This window comes from the organism of the source record quoted next, unplaced genomic scaffold, assembly GCF_019419815.1.
Source record: "Pyrus x bretschneideri cultivar Hongxiangsu unplaced genomic scaffold, Pyrus_bretschneideri_v1 Contig121, whole genome shotgun sequence".
Taxonomy (NCBI): domain Eukaryota; kingdom Viridiplantae; phylum Streptophyta; class Magnoliopsida; order Rosales; family Rosaceae; genus Pyrus; species Pyrus x bretschneideri.
In genome coordinates, this window is record NW_025999415.1 from 445,576 (window position 1) to 465,582 (window position 20,007).

The 20,007-nt window shown below is 38.0% G+C and overlaps 2 protein-coding genes across 2 annotated transcripts; one reads left to right on the forward strand and one right to left on the reverse strand.

Annotated features, from left to right (window-relative positions):
• Positions 1–7: 7 nt before the first annotated feature.
• On the forward strand, positions 8–19,029 carry LOC103953084 (ubiquitin-40S ribosomal protein S27a). The gene is made up of 2 exons (XM_048578515.1): positions 8–449; positions 18,939–19,029. Exons 1-2 carry the CDS (start codon positions 37–39, stop codon positions 18,994–18,996), a joined length of 471 nt encoding a protein of 156 aa, XP_048434472.1. The 5' UTR covers positions 8–36; the 3' UTR covers positions 18,997–19,029.
• Positions 8,658–11,997, reverse strand: LOC103953091. The gene is made up of 8 exons (XM_009364813.3): positions 11,596–11,997; positions 10,627–10,660; positions 10,137–10,370; positions 9,809–9,898; positions 9,566–9,631; positions 9,375–9,466; positions 9,230–9,277; positions 8,658–9,144 (listed from the first exon to the last, which is right to left on the reverse strand). The coding sequence occupies exons 1-8, from the start codon at positions 11,955–11,957 to the stop codon at positions 9,027–9,029; spliced, it is 1,044 nt and encodes a 347-aa protein (XP_009363088.2). The 5' UTR covers positions 11,958–11,997; the 3' UTR covers positions 8,658–9,026.
• Positions 19,030–20,007: the final 978 nt, after the last annotated feature.

Sequence of the window (20,007 nt, forward strand, 5' to 3'; positions counted from 1 at the left end):
CCGAATCTCCCTCTGTGTCTTCTGCGGACAGCAAAGATGCAGATCTTCGTGAAAACCCTAACGGGGAAGACGATAACCCTAGAGGTTGAGTCTTCCGACACCATCGACAATGTGAAGGCCAAGATCCAGGACAAGGAGGGCATCCCGCCGGACCAGCAGCGCCTCATCTTCGCCGGCAAGCAGCTGGAGGACGGCCGGACCCTTGCTGACTACAACATCCAGAAGGAGTCGACTCTGCACCTGGTGCTCCGCCTGCGCGGTGGCGCCAAGAAGCGTAAGAAGAAGACGTACACCAAGCCCAAGAAGATCAAGCACAAGCACAAGAAGGTGAAGCTCGCTGTCCTCCAGTTCTACAAGGTCGACGATTCTGGAAAGGTCCAGAGGCTGAGAAAGGAGTGCCCCAACGCCGAGTGCGGCGCCGGGACTTTCATGGCCAACCATTTCGACAGGCACTACTGTGGTAAGTGTGGTCTCACCTATGTTTACCAGAAGGCTGGAGGCGACTGAGTCAAGCGCACCGTTTATATGGTTGTTGGGAGTATCGATATGGTAGGTTAAGTTGAAATAATTTTGATTTAGACTTGGAACCGTGGTTGTTGTTGTGGATTATGTTTTACGTATTTTGATATGGTATTTAGAATTTTAATTTCAAATTTTTGGAGTTGAATGGTTAGCTATCATAATTTTGTTATATTATTTGTCCTGCCATTTTCTGTGCCTTAGTTTATTGAATGGATGCATGAACTTGGATTGTTCATATTTTCCGCTGAGACGGTTCCCGGATGGAATTCATTATGTTTGATTACTATAAGACGTACAACTTAATAAGGATTTATGTTAGTTAGGTTACTTTAAACACAGAGAGGGTGTTTGATTGCTTCTGCTGAAGCACTTGTGCTTTTAAACTGCCGTTTTTCTGTCTCTCGCTCGGTCACAATTGCTTCTTCTAGGCCATTTGTTTAGTGATTTTGTAGTCCCTGGGTGGTTCATTTGTAGAGTGTCCTGGGCCTGGCTGTGTGATTGGCCAGAGTTGCTTCTGAGATGGCACTCCGTATTGTGTTCTTCATAACATCTTGCATAATGATGAGCATTTGGATTTCTAAATGGATTTAGGTACTTAATCCTGTTTAGAATGTTTAAAAAGTTTGAGACCAATTTAGAATGACACTAAAATGTTGGAGGATTTAGGTACTTAATCCTGTTTTTTATATTCTTCACTTATTTTATGAATACAATCAAACTGACACCGTTTTGGGCATTATCTCTTCCCCTTTATGAACTAGGGCTATCTCTAAATTAATAGTTTTTAGTTATTAGGTCAATTTTGACTCTATCTAGGAGATTATATCCCTCTTCATGCCTGCACGTTCTCAAACTCCATTCTTTTTGAAATGTTCTGGCACTTTCTTCCTGGTCTATGGAATTACTTTCGATACCCACATCAATGTTCTTTCTGCTTCTGCAAGTTGTCTTTCATCCTTATCTTCAGATTAGCCCTACTAAATGTTAGAGTTAATGTAGAAATATAGAGAATAATCCGAATGATGATTTTGAGGTATGATTTGAATCATTTTCTTAAAGTATTGTTTGTTCCCATTCGAATGAGTTTGCTAAAAGGTTCTTGGCAACTCACTTTCAGGATACAACAAAGTATGGAATGTTCGAGTAGCAAAACCGAATTATATTCCCATAGAAATAACTAGAAAGAAATTGTATGAATGTGATGAAGAGAGAAGAAAACAAGGAATGTAGAAACATATTTCTAACATTGTGTGTGAAACATTATGCCACAATAGGTATTTATAGGCATTAAAGTACTAGTTCATCGAATCCCTTCATTTTAGTTGAAAATATACAACCCTTCTTAATAATGTTGACCCAAAAGATATGTCTTCTATTTAGAATTTTCAGAAAATAAATATTAACTAATTACATCTTTTAATTCTACTTATATAATTTAAGTAAACATCATGTCTTTTAATCAAAAGTTACAACTATTCAATAAAATATACAACAGTAAAAAGTTGATTGACACCCAACCTTTTACTAAAGGTTGTCGTCCGTACGCACACATGCTGCACAATGCAGCACCAAGGCATTCAAGTGTGTGTGTGTATTATTGAATCCTCTAACAATCCTTCCCAATTTCAATAATATGATAAATAATATAATAACAATTCTCTCTTTATAATTAACCACAAACATACTGATATAATTATGCATACAATAAAGGTGTCTTTCGAATTAAACCTTTAATTAGTGTAAGTAATTCAAAGTTATAACGAATGCGATGGTGACCTAAGTTTAAACCAACTATTCTTATGTTAAAACCGGAATCACTACACACATGATCATGTCTTATTTCCTTAAAGAAATTTCTGAACTAATTAAGCATTATTATGGCCTTGTGCTTCACCCTGGTTTCATGAACATTTACAAGAGAAAACTCAACTCTTGGTAGAAGAGGCACCACTTCTTATGTTCATATAGGTGAGGCTCATTTCCATATCCCTGCTGCTACAGACGTAACTACAAATAACCTCATTAAGAGACGTAACTACAGACGTAACTACAAATAACCTCATTAAGAGATAAAACTCATCCTCCTAAACGTAGCAGTCTTGCACTGATCATCCTAGAATGAGTTATTTATTAATTTTCAGTGCTTTCACAACCACTTATCAGTAACTTATTATTACCTATTAAACTTTTAAACTAGTGATGTTCTAGACAAAGTCGGGTTACCATTATTGGTTGCTAATTTTCAGTAACAGGTTTTAGCCCCATCCCACTAGATGTACTAACTACCAAAGCTCTTGAAAGTGCTTTCGTTAACGGATCCGCCAAGTTATTACTTGATTTAACATAAATAATATTAGTAACTCTATCAATTATTAATTGCTTGACATATTCATGTCTCAAGCTAATGTGTCTAGATTTTCCATTGTATACCTTATTGTATGCTCTAGACAAAGTAGCCTTACTATCACAATATAAAGAAACGGATGGCATTGGTTGTGGCCACAACTCTATTTCCAATGACAAATTTCTAATCCATTACACTTCTTTACCTAGTGCCGCTAATGATATAAATTCAGATTTCATAGTTGAATGTGCTATACATGTTTGCTTCTTCGAAACCCAAGAAATTGCTCCTCCGGCAATTGTAAAAATCCACCCTGATGTAGACTTATTATCATTAGCACTTATTATCCAACTTGCATTTGAGTATCCTCCAAGTACTGCTAGAAACTCATAGTAAGTAAACCTCAGGTTAATAAGATAACCAAAAATTCTATTTATTGCTTTCCAATGGGTAGTACCTGGATAACTAGTGTTTCTAGAAAGTTTGCTTACTGCAAATGCGATATCTAGCCTAGTACAATGCATTGCATACATTAAACTTTCGATTGCACTAGTATAATCAAGCTGTCCAACAAACCTACCAGAATTATTAAGTAAAGTCTCACTAGGGTCATAAGGTGTATTTGCTTCTTTTATTTATAGATGCTTAAACTTAACAAGCAATTTTTCTATATAATGTGACTGAATTTTTCTATATAATGTGACTGACACAAAGTGTAACCCCTATTATCCTTCTTTACTTTAATTCCCAAGATAGTATCTACTTCATTCAAGTCCTTCATTTTGAATTTTGAATTTAGATACTCTTTAGTTTCAAATACACCTTTCATGTTCGTACCAAAAATTAGCAAGTTATTGACATATAAACATATAACAACACCATAATCAGTTGTGAATTTAGAGTATGTGCATTTATAGCACTGTTATGTCTAAATCCATATGATAAAAATGACAATATCAAACTTTTAATGTCATTGTTTTGGTGCTTGCTTCAATCCATATAACGACTTGACTAATTTACAAACTTTTTTTTCATTCCCAGAGAGAACAAACCCTTCTGGTTGTTCCATATAGACTTCTTCATCTAAATCACCATTTAAAAAAGCCGTTTTCACATCCATTTGATGCACATGCAAATCATATAAAGATGCCAATGCAAACAATATTCTAATTGATGTGAGCCTAGCTACTATTGCATATATATCGAAATAGTATATTCCCTTTTTCTGCTTAAAACTCTTGGCAACCAGCCTGAATTTAAATGTCTAAATAGACCCATCTATATTGTATTTTCTTCTAAACACCCCAACACCCCCTTATAACCTATTGCTTTTGATCCTTGGGGCAAGTCTACTAAAACACATGTCTGATTAGATATTAATGATTCAAATTCATCATCTATATCCTCTTTCCAAAAAGTTGCATCTCTTGAAGTCAATGCTTCACTTAGACTTTTAGGATCATCCTCAACATTCAACAATATGGGTATTTTCTTAAGAACCTTTTTTTCTATTTCCTTCGACTAAAAATACAATAGATTGAGATGAAATAAAATCAGAGCCTAGAGTCTTTTCTTTTCTTAACCTTTGGCTTTTCCTTGGTTCATAAACAATTTCAGACTGTTTTCTTTTTTCACCTTGAGAGTGACTAGTAGCCGAATTAGAGAAAGGTGTTTGATCATTCTCTTTTCCAAACATTGAGTAGTCTTTAAAAAATTTATTTTCTATAAAATCAACATCTCTGGACTCAACTATTGTGTTTGAGTCTAAATTAAGCAACCTATATGCCTTTGAATTATTTGCATATCCTACAAATATGCTTTAATTCCTTTTGGACCCAACTTGGATCTCTTAGGATTGAGTGCCTTATAAAAAGCTACACAACCCCATACTCTCAAATATGACAAATTTGGTTTTCTTCCTTTCTAAATTTCATATGGTGACATGTGTTTTTGTAGAAGTAATTCTATTGTGTATATGGCATGCAGTAAACAATGCTTCACCCCATAAATATTTTGGAGTATTAGCATTAATCATCATAGAATTAATCATTTCAGTGAGTGTCATATTTTTTCTTTCTGCCAAACCATTTTGTTGTGGTGTATAGGGTGCAGTTATTTGATGTAGAACATCATGCTCTTCACAAACAAATATCAAATTCATGTGAAAAATATTCACCACCTTTATCATTATGGAGGCATTTAATTTTCCTTCCTTTTCGGTTTTCAACTTTAGCTTTATAGCGCTTACTCAAAAGCTTCATCTTTATTAGACAATAAATAAACATAAGTGAACTTAGAACAATCATCTATAAATGTGATAAAATATCTTTTTCCTCCTCTTGTTAAAACACCATTAAATTCACATATGTCAGAATGTATTAAGTCAAATAAATTTGTATTTCTTTCGGCAGTTGGAAAATGTTTCTTAGTCATTTTCACTTGAATACATGTTTCACATTTATCATTGTAATCATCATTGTAAGCAATTAAACCAAGTGTGCGCATGTATTTTAAAGATCTAAAATTTACATGAACTAAACGTAAATGCCATAAATGAGAGGAAGATCTAAAATTATACAAAGTCTGTGGTGCTAGTATCTTCGTTGCTAGGATCTATGTAGCTAGAACCCCCTTGACTTGTTTCTGCATATCTTGCACGCCTCCTTCGCACCACGTCTCTTTTTGGAAGAACTACCTTTTTTCTTTGATACCTTTTTACCTAGAGGCCTGAGGGACTGACGAGTCAGTTGGGTTTCCGGCACTTCTTCAGGCGTCCTTTCCGTCTCTTCAAATGTGTCGCCTTCTTGTTCAGCTGTGTCTGCTTCTGGCGAACTGTGTAGACCCATGCTGTGCATGACAACTTCTAGACCGGTTGCCACAATTTTGTATCTGGAGCAATCTTTGACAATTTGCCAACATTCCCATTTGTTGAATGATTTTTTGTGGTTATTTGCATTGTATAATGCTTGTGCTTGTAGTGTCTATAAATGTGGGATAAGACAGTATTATAAAATGCGGATGTAACACAAATAAATAAATTAAAATATTGATGCGGGTGGAATACATATAAATAAATAAATATATTGTCACCCGATCCGCTAAACTTGTCCCAATACGCATATTACCGGAAGCATGAGAGATGGTGTTTTTCCAACAAGTAAAGGATGCGTTGAGTTTTTTCCAACGACCTTGAAGACCTTGACTACTTCTGGCGTCTTTTCCATGTACATTGCAAAACGCTTTCGTAATTTTACTCCACATTTCTCACTTATCCATCTCATTACTCGTAATCGGGTCATGAGTAGTGTGAACCCAACATTCACACAACATAACATCTTCAATGAGCTTCCACGAAGTCATTTTTTTTTCTCTCAAAGTGTAGAAAATGTAGAAATTGTAGAAAATATTGAAATGTGGTGTTGGGTGAAAGATGAAGGTTAGGTATTTATAGAAAAAAAAAATTAAAACTAAAATTTTTCTGTATTTTTTAACAATTTTTCATAATTTTTAGTTAATTTTTTTTATAAATTTTAATTTAGTTAATTAATCTGAACCATTGGATTTGCAAAATATTAACAGTCATAATTTTGACCGTTGTGCCTTTTTTTTTTTTTTTTTTTTGGAGGAAAAACGTGGACCGTTGATCTGTGGATCAGACGGTCCAAATCAAAATTCAAATTCAAAATTTTTTTACAGGTAGAAATCCAATGGTCCACAAAACTAGCTGTTGGAAATCCAACGACCTAGAAACGAACACCTGGCCTCCATCCGATTATCTCAGTGCGCCTGCGCTAGTGGGCCACCCACACTTTTTGTTGTCGGGACTCACAGCCACGCTCGCGCCTGGCGTAAAAAAAAATTCAAATGCCCTCTGACGCCACGCTGGCTTCAAATGGGCCGATCTATGGCTCTGTCGATTCTGGGCTAGCTTGGAAACCAGCTTGAGCTGGGTGCTAACCTATCTGGTGGGCTGGAGTGGATTGGCTGGGTGTCGGGCCAATAATTTGGTTGGGTGCTAGCCTAAAGAGTCCTCGGTGGAACTGCTTTAAGGGACTGGTGTGGTGTAGTTCCATGCCTTCCCTTATCTTTGTTACATCTAGTTATTATTATTATTATTTTTTTTTTGTCGAAAATAAAGCTTCATTAATGTTGAAATATTACAGCCCTACAAAAACAAAGAAGACATAAAGCAAAATAAAAAGGCCCAAGTAATCGGAGAGCAACAACCCAAAACACAAAGAGATGCTCATACTAACTTAGGTTCAAAGAAAGTAAAGACAACAAAGATCAACATAGAAAACTCTAAAAACCAAAACAAGTAGTAACCCGCCATTGCCACAACAGCTAAGCCGGCAACCACCAAGGTCACCGCTAGGGAGGAGAAAACCCAAGCAAGAAGCTATTGAAAGCAACACAGCACTACAACAACCCAAAACAGAGAAGGCACCCGAGCCAAAGAGTAAATTTGAGAGTGTTGAGCCAAATCAAGATACCCACCTCACCATCCGCAACCACAACTATAAGAGAGGTCAGAACAAGTAGCAGGATGACGGGAAGGACAAAGGGGGTGTGTAAAACACCCTTCTTACCACGTGAGTCATACGACACTAGTTATGTTTCCATGTATTCGTGGCTTCCCTTGTTCTTTGGCTTCGTGGCAATGATATATTACCAATTCAAAAAATAAAATAAAATAAAAAATAAAAAAATCCTAAAGCAACTGCCAACACAAAACTTGTAATGTAAGTGTGGAGGAACTCAACAATTTAATTTAAAAATGAAAATGAATAAGCATTTATATCCACACTCATTAATTCAAAAATGAAAATGGTTAAAGGTGAATCATATGCCCATGTATTTTATATTTTACCTAAGTAGAAATGTTACTTTCTTATACAAAGGGGGGTAAAATGGTTGCGAATCCATTAGTTCCGAGATCCAAACCTAAAACCTCACACATATAAGCACTGTTCTAAAAATTCCCTTTAGTGCCGCATAGGTCCTGCCTAGGCAATAGGCGGCTAGCCATCGTCCTGATTAATACCTAGGCATTTGAAAGTTAAGAAATGACACATAGACCTGCTTAGGCACCCGCCTAGCCTGCCTAGGTCGCGACTATGACTTAGATAAAACATTGATACCTTTCTTTTTGTTTTTTTTTTTCAATAAAATATAAGAAACTTGCTGAATATTTGGATGAACACTCATTATATGCTTATTTCCCATGTTTTCAATATATTCTTATACTTTATAACTATGTCATTTCATTTTGTAATTTATGTATTCCAATAAATTTATGTATTTTTTAAATATAAATAGGCACTTATTTATACGACATATAGTAAACTTAAATATGCCTTGGCACTAGCCCCAGCTCGCCGCCAGAGTAGCGCCTAACGTCTTTTAGAACCTTGCTTACAAGTGAAAATAAATACCAATAAACCGTAGTACCAAGTGGGAAGTAAAATGTCATTTTGGTCACCTGATAATTGACGAATGCATCATCATTAACCATTAGATTTAATACTACGGGTGGAGAATAAGTGAATGCGCATTTGATGTTTTAATCTTATTATACTTCGATATCTAATCTAATGGTGAATGATCATAAGTTTCTAATCGCTAAGCAACCAAGAGAACGAGACTCATGGCCCCATTTGTTTGTTGCAAACCCATACATTGGTCTACAACCCGACGTATGCCGTTGGAATCTCACTGGTGTGTTGAGATTCCAAATTTCTTATATGGACAAGAAGGAGAGAAAATTAGAACATGATTCATAAAACCAAAATACGAAACATAAAAAATAATTTAATTTAAATAACGAAAGTATTCTGTGTAAGCTTCAGTGTGCGAGAATAACAGAAAGAAAGAAGCTTCAGTGTGATTGGTCCAAGTTGCAATTTTAACATACAGAGGGGAGGGAGGGGGACGGATTGGATCAGCATTCCCCTGTGAACTTACACAAGCAAAACAATGAAGATGAAAACCACTCCCAAGTTCCAATTCTCTTTTAAATAAAACAGAATATTGGGTGAAATTTACTCCGAGTAATACGATGTAGGACGCGGAGTGTACACCCTCTCTGGAGGTGAGAGTTGTTACACTCTCGGAGCCAACCGCCCATTCCCCCTTAATGAAGAATAGCAGCTAATCTCTACTAGTATGGCCTCACAAAAGCGTGGGGAAACAATTTGGGCAGAAGTGAATACTTTGCTTTTATAATCACTGCAAAAATCCCATAGCAAGGGATGTGAGCCACAGCCCCGCAAAAATACCTGCAAATAATATGCCTTCATTACATTTTTGTTCTTACTAGAACTTGAAGTGAAGGCAAAACGGAGAATAGATAAGCTAGTGTACCATATTGGAGCCCATGGAGTATCGAGCTCAAGAAATGGATACGGCCACCTGGGACGATACTCAAAATAATGTTACTAGCTCTTTCACCGCAAGTAAGGGATCATATTTGTGCAAAAGAGAAAAGATTTTAATTAATTATGCGTACCATGGGAAACCTAATGCATGAATGACCCACTGGAAGGCAATGTAGATGCAGCTCCAGAGGACAAAATATGAAAGCCTGAACCATGGAAATGGCTGAAAAACAAGATGGAAATGACATCAGTAAACAGATGAGAAGAAATAAACGATAAAACCGGAGTACAAGAGCTTCCAGGCTGCCAACAAAATACTTACAAGGCTGTTGAGAATGGTATCCAGAAGAAGGAACGCTGCATTCAGCGTATGCATGCAACACATCAACTGCCAAGCACATGTACAAGGCAGTCACAGATCAATCTATTCAGGTATAATAGGAAGAATAGAATAAGATAGCAGCATTATTTGTCATAGATGAGGACATAGCTAAGGAAAAAGAACCTAGATTTAAAGGTTGCACTAGAATTTGAACGTATTAAAAAAAACAAACCAGACTCTCACCATATTGAGGCCAAGGTGTGCATTTGATAAAAATGGGAGGATGATACACCAAAAGACGACATCTGTGAGGACAACAGCTCCTGCACAAGTCTGTTATGAAGACATATCAGCTTCTCACCATACTGCATACCTCAAACAAATTTGTTCATCAAAATGTTTCTAAGCAAGCTAATATTCCCCAGCATCAGACAGAACGGGACTATTACTATTCTACATCATTGTATATTTCTAGTAGCCCTAATTTGATATGAGTTAGTTAATGCATGAATAAATATATACAACCTGGCCCACCAACAAAAGTACAATATCTGGTTCTTGATTAACTAACCTGGAATGCAATTTGCATAAGATATCCCCAATATCCTGCTCGTTTCAGAATCTCCTCCTGAGCATACTGGCTTTGCAATTTGATGGTACTCTTAATTCCGTTTCGCCTATAGGTATTCACAGTTCCATTACTCTCTTCCACATCCCTTCTCAAAGCTTCTGACCTTGTCCCATTTTCAGTGGGGGGCTTGTTTAAGGACAACCAACAACCATACCCAGACACTAGAGTTCCCAGCTATGCAGAGAAATTAGCAATGGGTAAAGGCAAAGCAGGACAGATTTGAAATAGATATCTTTTTGCTAATTCATTAGTTTAAACATCCAAACCCCAAATTGGCTTTATAATTTTCATGTTTGTTTCTCTATGTGAAAGTCTCCACCACAGACCGTATAGAGCATTAAGATATGGACAACTAACAGAACAAGCCAATAATAAAGGAAAACATGTGTTTTATTTTGAAGAAGAACATGTGATGTATCGCATGACATACCGCAAAATAGATCATAACCAGTGTAAATGTCCACCTGCAGATTAACAAGATCAAAAAACTGTGAAGGAGATTGTTGACAACACCAAGACACATAAGGTCACATATTGTAATCAACTGAAAGTGACATACATATGGAGGATACCTATGCAGTGAATAACTTGCACTGCGATTTGACAATGGACATGGTTTGAAGGTATAAGTAGAATGAGAGGACTCAATCTTAAAAAAAACATGAGGAATAACAGTAACAATTACTGAGGAACTAAGATAGTGAGATGCAAACAAATTTTAAACCCATGTTCTTCATCATGTCAACGATCACTGCAGTTTATGCACATGCTTATCCGAAGAGATATTCTATTGCAAGTGATGCTTCAATCTAGTTTCAACGCAAATAGGCCATGTCCTTGTTAATCATCGACAAGCAATGCGCGCCAGACAGGATGTGGCTCATACACATGATGTGCGCAAAGTTGGGAAAGCTCGATGTATCACCCTCTCACACAGTTAGCCAAACTGATCACCAGTCTCGCCCTTTTCATCAAATCACTACTACTGTTCTACTCGTAAACCAAATTTATTATAACAGGTGGAAGCTAATGTACTTTCCTAATGTGGGTTTGCAGAAATTAAAAGCAATAAAAACATCATTATGATGGCCATAATTTGGTATTTATTTACAGGGTATGTAATTGATTATAGACCATGTTCATGAAAATTGAGTTGTTACTCAAATTTCACTACTCTAATTGATTACCCACAAAAGTAGTGGATGGACCGTGTGGTTAGAGCATTCCTCTCCAACCCATTGCGTTCAGGTTCAAACCCTCCCTCCTTAGTGTAGATTAATGTAGAATATCGCTTGTAATATAAAAGAATTGATTATCCACAATTTATATACCAAAAAAGCAACACATCAAGTTAGGAAATTTTAAAAAAGCCACAAACTTGAAGTAAAATCCTACTTACTCGGTGTAGTAAATGAAAATGGAAGCATCCCATTCGACAAGATCCCAAGCCAAGAACCCAGCCAAAGCCAGAAACGAGACGAATCGAAAGGCGAAGAGCCAGCCGGGGTGGAGCCCCTTCCAGCAGCTAGTCCAGAGCTGGGAGGTGCTGACGTGGCCCCTCGGGAGGGTGCTGACAAACACGTGGCTGTCAGGGCGGCTCACCAGAAGGCTCTCGTACATCGTGCTGTCTTCGAATCTCTCCGAAGCTCCTTCCTTCCTCCAGATCACCCACGACGCCGCCAGAAAAGAAACCCCAACAATGGCGAAGCAGACGAAGTCGTACCAGTAAACATGCAGCGCCATTGCCGGAGTGGAAGACATTCAGTGAGAACCCAGAATTTTTGTTCCAAATTGAGAAGTGAAATCGTGATGAGATGGACCACCATTTGTGGTGGGTTCTGGAAGGTGTTTGTTTGTGGTGGGTTGGTCGTTTGACGGCCACGACTGGTAGTTATGACCGTCACGTTTTGCTAATTGCCAACATGGTGAATCGTGTTAAATACATTTGGACTATTGCTTTGTGGTGGATGCATCATACATTTTACAGGATAGTTTTTTTGGCACGCTCGACGCTTTCGGTGACAATTTATGCGTAAATTTTGCCCATTTTTCATATCTTTTGTGTTTATGAACTACTTACATGAAATTTACCGTTCAGTTCAATGCATTACAAAATGTAAATTTCTCTTCACATAATAATATATAATTGGACCAGTCAATTCAAGACATTACAATATGTAAATTTTTTTCATGTAGCTTACGTGATGTAAGTTACCTTTACTTACGAGTACCACAGTGCATTTCAGCACCAAAAGGAAAAATCGGCTACTATATTCTTTATTCAGTCCATCTACATTTTTTTCCTTGAGATTTCGTTTCTCGTGAATATAATGAGTCAATGCTATTGGTAGTTCATGTAATTAAATTCCTCGGTGGATTGTATGTTTGATTCTCCTTCTAATATTATTTGTATTGGATGTACTAAAAAGAAAACAATGTATTTAGATGGAAGAAAATATATTAAATATAATAAGAGAAACAATTCACGAATGATGCATGATTCTCTCTCTCACGTCATTTTCATGAATGAACAAGGGTTTTGATGTGATCTCCACGTCTTTAGTCTTAAAATCATAATGTCGTCTACATAGACTTTCATGGTTTTGCCAATCAACTTTTTGAAGATTATGTTCACCAGTCATTGGTGTGTTGACCATGCATGCTTCAAACTGAATGGTATCACATTGTAGCAATAAGTCCCTTACTTGATGATAAATGCAGTCTTACACTTGTCTGGCTCGTAATTCTGATCTGGGTGTAGCCGGGATACGCATTTAGAGAGCTGAGCAATAGGTTTCCAGAGGTCGAATCTAACAGCAGATTAATTCTTGCAATAGGGTGGTTGTCTTTTGGGCAGCCGTGGTTGAGGTTGGTGTAATCAACGCAAACTTATCATTGCCCCTGCTCTTTCTTCATAGCTAACACGATATTGGCTAGCCATTCCAAATGAACCACCACTTCAATGAAACTTGAGGTAAAGAGCTTGCCAATCTTAGCTTTGATGATTACATTCCTCTTTGGTGCACGATGGGCCGAAGTCTCTGAGTTGCTCTACGAGCAATGGTTGTATGTTTTCGAGTTGGATGGGTTGTCTTCCTACATGTAGCTCCATAGGTCTGCAATTCCTGGTGGTCTGTTCTCCGCCTCTTGCAACTAATGGACTAGAGAAATAGTGGAGCATGCTTCCAACGTTTTGTCGTGTTGCTTATCCTTCTCCTGGATGGTACCCCAACCTGATTTTTGGGGTACACCCTTGAATCTAGGTGGGAGTGAACACTTCTGAGTGAGCCCAACCCATTGCGAACACTTTTCTAAGGACATAGTTGAGTGTGAACAGACCAAGTTGAGAAGACACGTTAAAGCACGAGCCTAGCTTGGAATGGACGCTCATGGATGCTTCGTTCCTCGATCTGCGATCTCCTTCCTTGTTTGTTAGATGATGTCTCTGCTGCTGACGAATAAGAACTGAGTTATCGTGACTTCTTGTCCTAGTTGTCTGGGAATGATGAATCTTGTTCAAACTCTCTTTGGTTTAGCGAGCCAAGATCAAGATCTCTTACGAGATTGGGATTAGTAAGAAGTTGAGTGAGCATTTTCGTTTTTTACTGAATGTCGTTATAAGGTATGCAACTTGCAAAGAAACAGCTTTGGATGGGTAGATGCCTCAACGGTTAGCTCAGGTATGGGTTTGCTAGGAGATACATGATGCTCAACGGGCAGAGCTGCTCGAGGCTGCATTAATAAGCCAAAGATCATGGGATTTAAGATTTATGAATCAACATAACACGCCTGACCCTAAAATCCTCAAAACACCAGAGGAAGCACGGGCTGGTCGACACCCGAAGGTGACGAAGCCATAATAAGATGCATGAGAACAATGAAGAAATGTGAATATAAATAAAACTTATAAATTTAACTATAATGAATATGCAATTGAGGAACGTGTTCAGTGCATGCAACTAATCCGAGACACTAAAAGTGATAATATAAAATTTAATGAACAAAAGGGCGAGGTTCTACACCAAGAAGACTAAAAAATGTCGATGTGAGAGTGCCTTGATGCCGGGATTGTACGCCTCAATTTTAAGTCTTGAAGGGGCGCAAAACAAAACATAAGTGGACCAAGTTGATATATAAGTAGTACAAAAACAGTCATATTCAACAATGTACTAACCCCCAAAGTTTATGAAAACTCAATAGCATAATATGTAATAGGTTTTCCGAAAAACCCTAGCATTCCATAAAACCTTTCATAAAACATATATCATATATAGTGTGCTAAATATTGGTATCAGTATTGCCCGAAGGCATATAGAACTTTTCGTTTGCCCGAAGGCACATAGAACACTTCAATCGCCCGTAGGCTTATACAACACCCGATCGAAGCCATATATAAATATCAATCGCCCGTAGGCCCCTACAACACTCGACCAAAGCCATGTATAGATATCATTCGCCCATAGGCTCCTATAGCACCCAACCGAACCCATATATAGATATCAGTCTCCCGTAGGCTCTTATAGCACCCAACCGAATACATGTATTGATATCATTTGCTCGTAGGCATATAGTGACCATTATAAACACAAAAATCATTGAATATAATCTTTCTAAAAAATATCTCATCGAAGCTCAATAGCTCAAACATCATATCATAAATCATATTCAAAGTATATAATCATAAATCATATATACTTCAAAGAACGTAAAGTCGATAAAGCATGAATCCAATTTTCTCATAAGCGTTTCATAAAATGTAACCATAAAATCGTGCTTTTCATGTATGCATTTCTAATAGTAAAATCATGCATTTTGAAAGGGGTCCACTCATAAATACTTCACAGTCGAAGAGTCATGCAAACTAGCGAAGACGGAAACGTCGTAAACAATTGCACCTAAGCACATAAAGGGACCAATTAATAAAACTATATCCTAATGGTTGAATTTTTGGAAACAAATGTCATAAATGGATTCAGGATGTTGAAAAACCTAAGGAGGGACATCAGGTACCCCCACGCGCCGCTATAGGAACTGCCGTGCGCCGATTTGAGTTGTCGTCGCCGCCGTGGACGGCGGCAAAGCACAATACCTTTGGTGGAGGCATCTGTGCTCCACGTGCAAGCCAAAACACACGCGGCCTGGATTCTGGGATCTGGCCGGGTCAGGTTGGATCTGGGTCTAGGTTGGGCCGCAAGGTTAGGCCTAGAGTTTGGGCCGGGTTCTGTGGCCCAATGGCCTGGTTTGGGTTCCCTGGGTTGCTTGGATTTAAGTCTGGATTATATGACCCAAGAGTTGGGCTGAGTAACTAGAACTAGGCTTAGATTCTATGGGTTTGAGCTTGGCCAAATGGGCCAGATTCCATAGCCCAACGAGTTGGGCCAGTTCAGGGATGGGTTTAGATCTGGTTTAGGGTTATCTGGTCGAGTCAACCCTGTTTCAGACCATGGGTTCGGCCGGAATCTAGGCAACCCTTCCCGAGCTCCGTTTAAGCTCATTTCTTCATTATTTTCAATGTTTCAAAAGCCAAAATGAAGCTTAGAATGAGAGGAATAGATTCGTACCAATTTCAAGACTTGTGGTGGCCAGAGTTGGTCGAGAAATGGCCTGGAAGTCACGGCATTCCTCGCCGAAATATGTGTCCCCAAGTTGTTTCTAAGTCCAACAGCCACCAAAACTACTAAAAAAAAATCCCAAACTCACTTTCAGACACTGCTACTAAGATCTAGGTGGTTTTCGAGACCTACCTAAGTGAAATATGACGAGAACTCGTCAAAAACCATTGGGGAGGAAATGTGAACAGTGGCAGCCACTATGCACTGAAGAAGACGTTGACAGCTCCGGGGTTCTGGCATGGGGAAGTTCTGGTGGAGGTGGTGTTCGTTGTTATTGTTACATGTATGTATGTGGGTGTTGGTAGCCGGAGAGGGGAGAACACAGATTAGCGACAAGAGGGAAACAGAGGAGAGAAAGTGAAGAGAGAGAGAGATATATATCCCAGGGATTTAGGGGAAAGAGGAAGTGACACGCGGTAAACAAGGGAGAAGGGAGGCCAAAGGACCACAAAGAGAGTAGGCCCCACCCGGCTCACCATTTAAGACCCAAAAGTAACATTTCAAAATATCTTTCATGCGTGAAAAATACCAAACTACCCTTGTTCCAAAATCCGTAAACTAATTTGGGACAGGTTGTTACACAACGGGCCTAAGAGACCAAATTGATTCAAATGAGACCATCTGTGACATGTATTGTCTATTGGTTGAAGGTGGTTGAACATATGGTTGTCGTTAGGGAGGTGGCTGCCGAACTGACGACGCCTGTTCCATAGGAGCCGATCAAACTAGGTGGAATTACGTCATCAATGGCTATTCTTAATGTTGTTACTGCTGCTATGGCGTCATAACATGATTGTGGTACAATAGTGACCTATCGATGGTTATGATAGCTACCGTAGCTATGACTTAAAGCCTCAACGAAGTTGCGGCATTTCTGTCTCATAGTGAAAGGTCTAAGACTCAAATAAAAGGTGCGATGGGGGTCGTGATTGACAAAATCTCCGGTTTCACGTTCTAAGCCTCAGAGACTCCATTGAAATCTTAGATTGTGAGGATTGGTCGTTGTTGTTCTTGCTCGCGGTTCTTCGCGTATCCACCATAGTTGTTCGATGCAACAAGAACGATGAATGATGAATGAGAACACCAAAGAAAGGCTTTTTAAGGTTTATTTTCTTCAGTCAGATCCATAAGCATGCGTTAAGTATAACTTAATTTTTATCTCAATATGAAAACACCAATTTAAGGATGCAAATTTCGTACACTACTGATTTGATAAAATTCCACCTACAAGAGAACAAACGCCATTAACAAACACCCAAAAAAAAGAAGGGATGATGTCTGCCAAAGGGCCTCTAATGCCAAAGTAGAAAAGTAATAGATAAGAAATAGAACTTAAGAGTGTTCTAAGTACTAAGAAGTGATTACGATTTCCTCTTATTGACTTGATTATTTATAGGGAAGAAACCTAAAAGGCAGCAGGGAGGGGAGGCTGCAGTGCATACTAAGCAATCCTTGATGATGTAGGCCGCATTCCTATCAGCTAGTATTCCTAAAGGTCCATGTTAGTAAGAACACAGGGGTGTCAGAAACTCAAGGATAGACTTTAGTGAGTATGTGCCCTGCCATCATTTGACTGGGTATAACCTTATGGCCGGGCATATTATGGGTAGTTCAGATAGCTCATAATAGGTGTTATGGTTGGTCCGGAGAGCCCATGGTGTGTCATGGCATAAAAGTCCAATTATCTTATGGTAGAATACATCTTATTCTCTTATGGTAATTTTATGGTCTACTCACATGTCTAGGTTAAAAATGTCATATTAAACATATAATATATGTGTCATTTTTCAATTGGATATGGTTAATTTATGTTTTCACACTTCCACCCAACGATCATCCCTAAATAGTAAAAGTTGGTTTTCAAATAGTATTCTTCAAGACGAAGGCGGTGACGTCCTCGTCGAAGACCTTATGGTCAGTGGGTTTTCGCGCCAGAGGTCTTTGTTGTCCATATACGACAAGTTTTCGTTGATTTGGTAGGGATTATTTCGACGGTGCAGACCGTGAGCATATGAAAATTAAACTCGCCGAAGAGCTTGTACAGGGTAAGGCAAATGACAAAGAGAGGATTTGATGAGCCAGAGAGAGTCAAATAGCATAACATAAAAATCCGAAGAGCCATGGCCATGGCGTTGGAAGAAAACCAAACCCAAAACCAAATTGCGGAATAGAAGAAGAACATGACTCAACCCAGAAAAGAAAATTTGCGGACAAAAGGAGGAGACAAAGTTTGACGTGCACTTCAATGTCAATGACTGTTATCTACAATTCATTTCTTTTCTAATTTATTTTAAGAGTAATGCTAGGGAGACCAAATTTTCTAAACCAAATTTGCAAACTAAATGATGTGGTTATAAATGATTGGATTATTAATTAAGTGTTGATTAACGCGCTTATTTCTTATTGGTGACACATCATTTGGTTTGCAATTTGATTTAAAAAATTTGGTCTCCCTAGCATCACTCTTAATTTAAAGAGTAATGCTAGGGAGACTAAATTTGCAAACTAAATGATGTGTCACCAATAGGAATAACCATGTTTATCAACATTTAAGTAATAAACCAATCAACTTTCATGTCCTTTAGTTTTCAAAACTTTGTCTCCAAATTTAGTCTCCCTAACATTACCCTATTTTAAAAGCAAACAATACAATCAGCATAAAAGCCAATTGCACTGAAGAATTCCCGGTGATTCTAGAGTAGGACATTTTCCCTCTAGTCCCATCATCTCTCACTTTCTTTTCTTTTTTACTCTTTTTATAAAGAAATCAACATCAGATGTTAATGTGGTTTAATCATAACTGTTAAATAGGAACAAACTAGAGGGGAGGAGAGGGAAATTTGGAGATGAGAGAATCTTACTCCGGTATTTATGATCGTTGTGACGTGTCTCTAGCTAGAATTATTGCTAAAATGGTTATATTATTGCCTTTTGTATTATGAATATGCTCTACTACTTGCAATAGTTTATGCAAGAATTCCTGTCTAAGTATTGGATTGATGGAGACGGAGCCTCTCTCTTTATCATTCTGTACCAAATTGAATTAAGTCCACCAAAAATTTAAATGCATGTCTTGGCTTGCCCATTTGAAGTTTGTGGCTCTGGCAAGGATTACATACCATTTCGACAGGCACTACTGTGGTAAGTGTGGTCTCACCTATGTTTACCAGAAGGCTGGCGGCGACTAAGTCAAACACACCGCTTTATATGCTTGTTTCGAGTATCATTATGTTAGCCTCTTGAACAGATGGTTATGCTTAAATAATTTTGATTTAGACTTGGAACCGTATTTGTTATGGATTATAGTTTATGTGTTTTGATATGGTGCTTAGAATTTTAATCTCAGTTTTGGAGTTCAATGGTTAACTATCATAATTTTTTATGTTATTAATCCTGCCATTTTCTGTGCCTGGTTTATTGAATGGGGATGAACTCGATTGTTGTTGTCGAATTGGTACAACCTAGTTCTGATTTTCTGCTGACAAATCCCGGATGGAATTGTTTACGTAATAATGTAACAAGTGACGATTGTTGTCTAACCCAGTTTGCAGTGGGTTCTTCGTTGGGACATTTGAAGTGTTTTTCTGATTGTTGGGTGGAAATTCATTATAGTTGATTATTATAAGATGCAGAACTTGATAACAATTTGTGTTAATTAATTAGGTTACTTTAAACACAAAGTGAGTGTTTGATTGCTTCCTCTGTGCTGCTGAAGCACTTGCACGTTGTATTGACACACTATACCCGATTCTAACTCTTAGACTTTATATATTTCATAAACAACTAAAAACACTAACCTGAAAGAATCCATAAATTATGACTAGAAGTCAACATGGCATGTAGGAAAGATGAACCATCTTTGATAGAACCGTGCGGAATAGGCTCAACCATGGATTTCTTCTTCGGTGGAAATCATATTGGAATCCTGCGGAATAATATATTAGTTGACCAAAATCTTCTGCACACTCAACACTTCTTTAAACTTGAACTAATGGGGTGTTCATATGAGTTTCTGTGTGTCATGAGCAGGGACCTTAGCCTTGTATTTATATGGACTTAACCCTAATGAATCTTCCCATAATAATGTTATTAGGATTTCTTGCAGTCCAAGGATAATTGATACACCAAATCTCATTCCAAATAGGATAGAATTAGGAGCTCTTATTCCCCAAGGAAATCCAGAATATATTAACTTTTCT

Bases quoted from the DNA above. Each gene is read 5' to 3' on its own strand.
- LOC103953084 (XM_048578515.1), top strand. From the start codon at position 37: ATGCAGATCTTCGTGAAAACCCTAACGGGGAAGACGATAACCCTAGAG. The intron at 450-18,938 runs GCACTACTGTGG...CCATTTCGACAG, and splicing joins ATGGCCAACCATTTCGACAG to GCACTACTGTGGTAAGTGTG.
- LOC103953091 (XM_009364813.3), bottom strand. From the start codon at position 11,957: ATGTCTTCCACTCCGGCAATGGCGCTGCATGTTTACTGGTACGACTTC. The intron at 10,661-11,595 runs GTAAGTAGGATT...GTTAATCTGCAG, and splicing joins ATTTTCATTTACTACACCGA to GTGGACATTTACACTGGTTA. The intron at 9,899-10,136 runs GTTAGTTAATCA...TCTTCATAACAG, and splicing joins TTATGCAAATTGCATTCCAG to ACTTGTGCAGGAGCTGTTGT.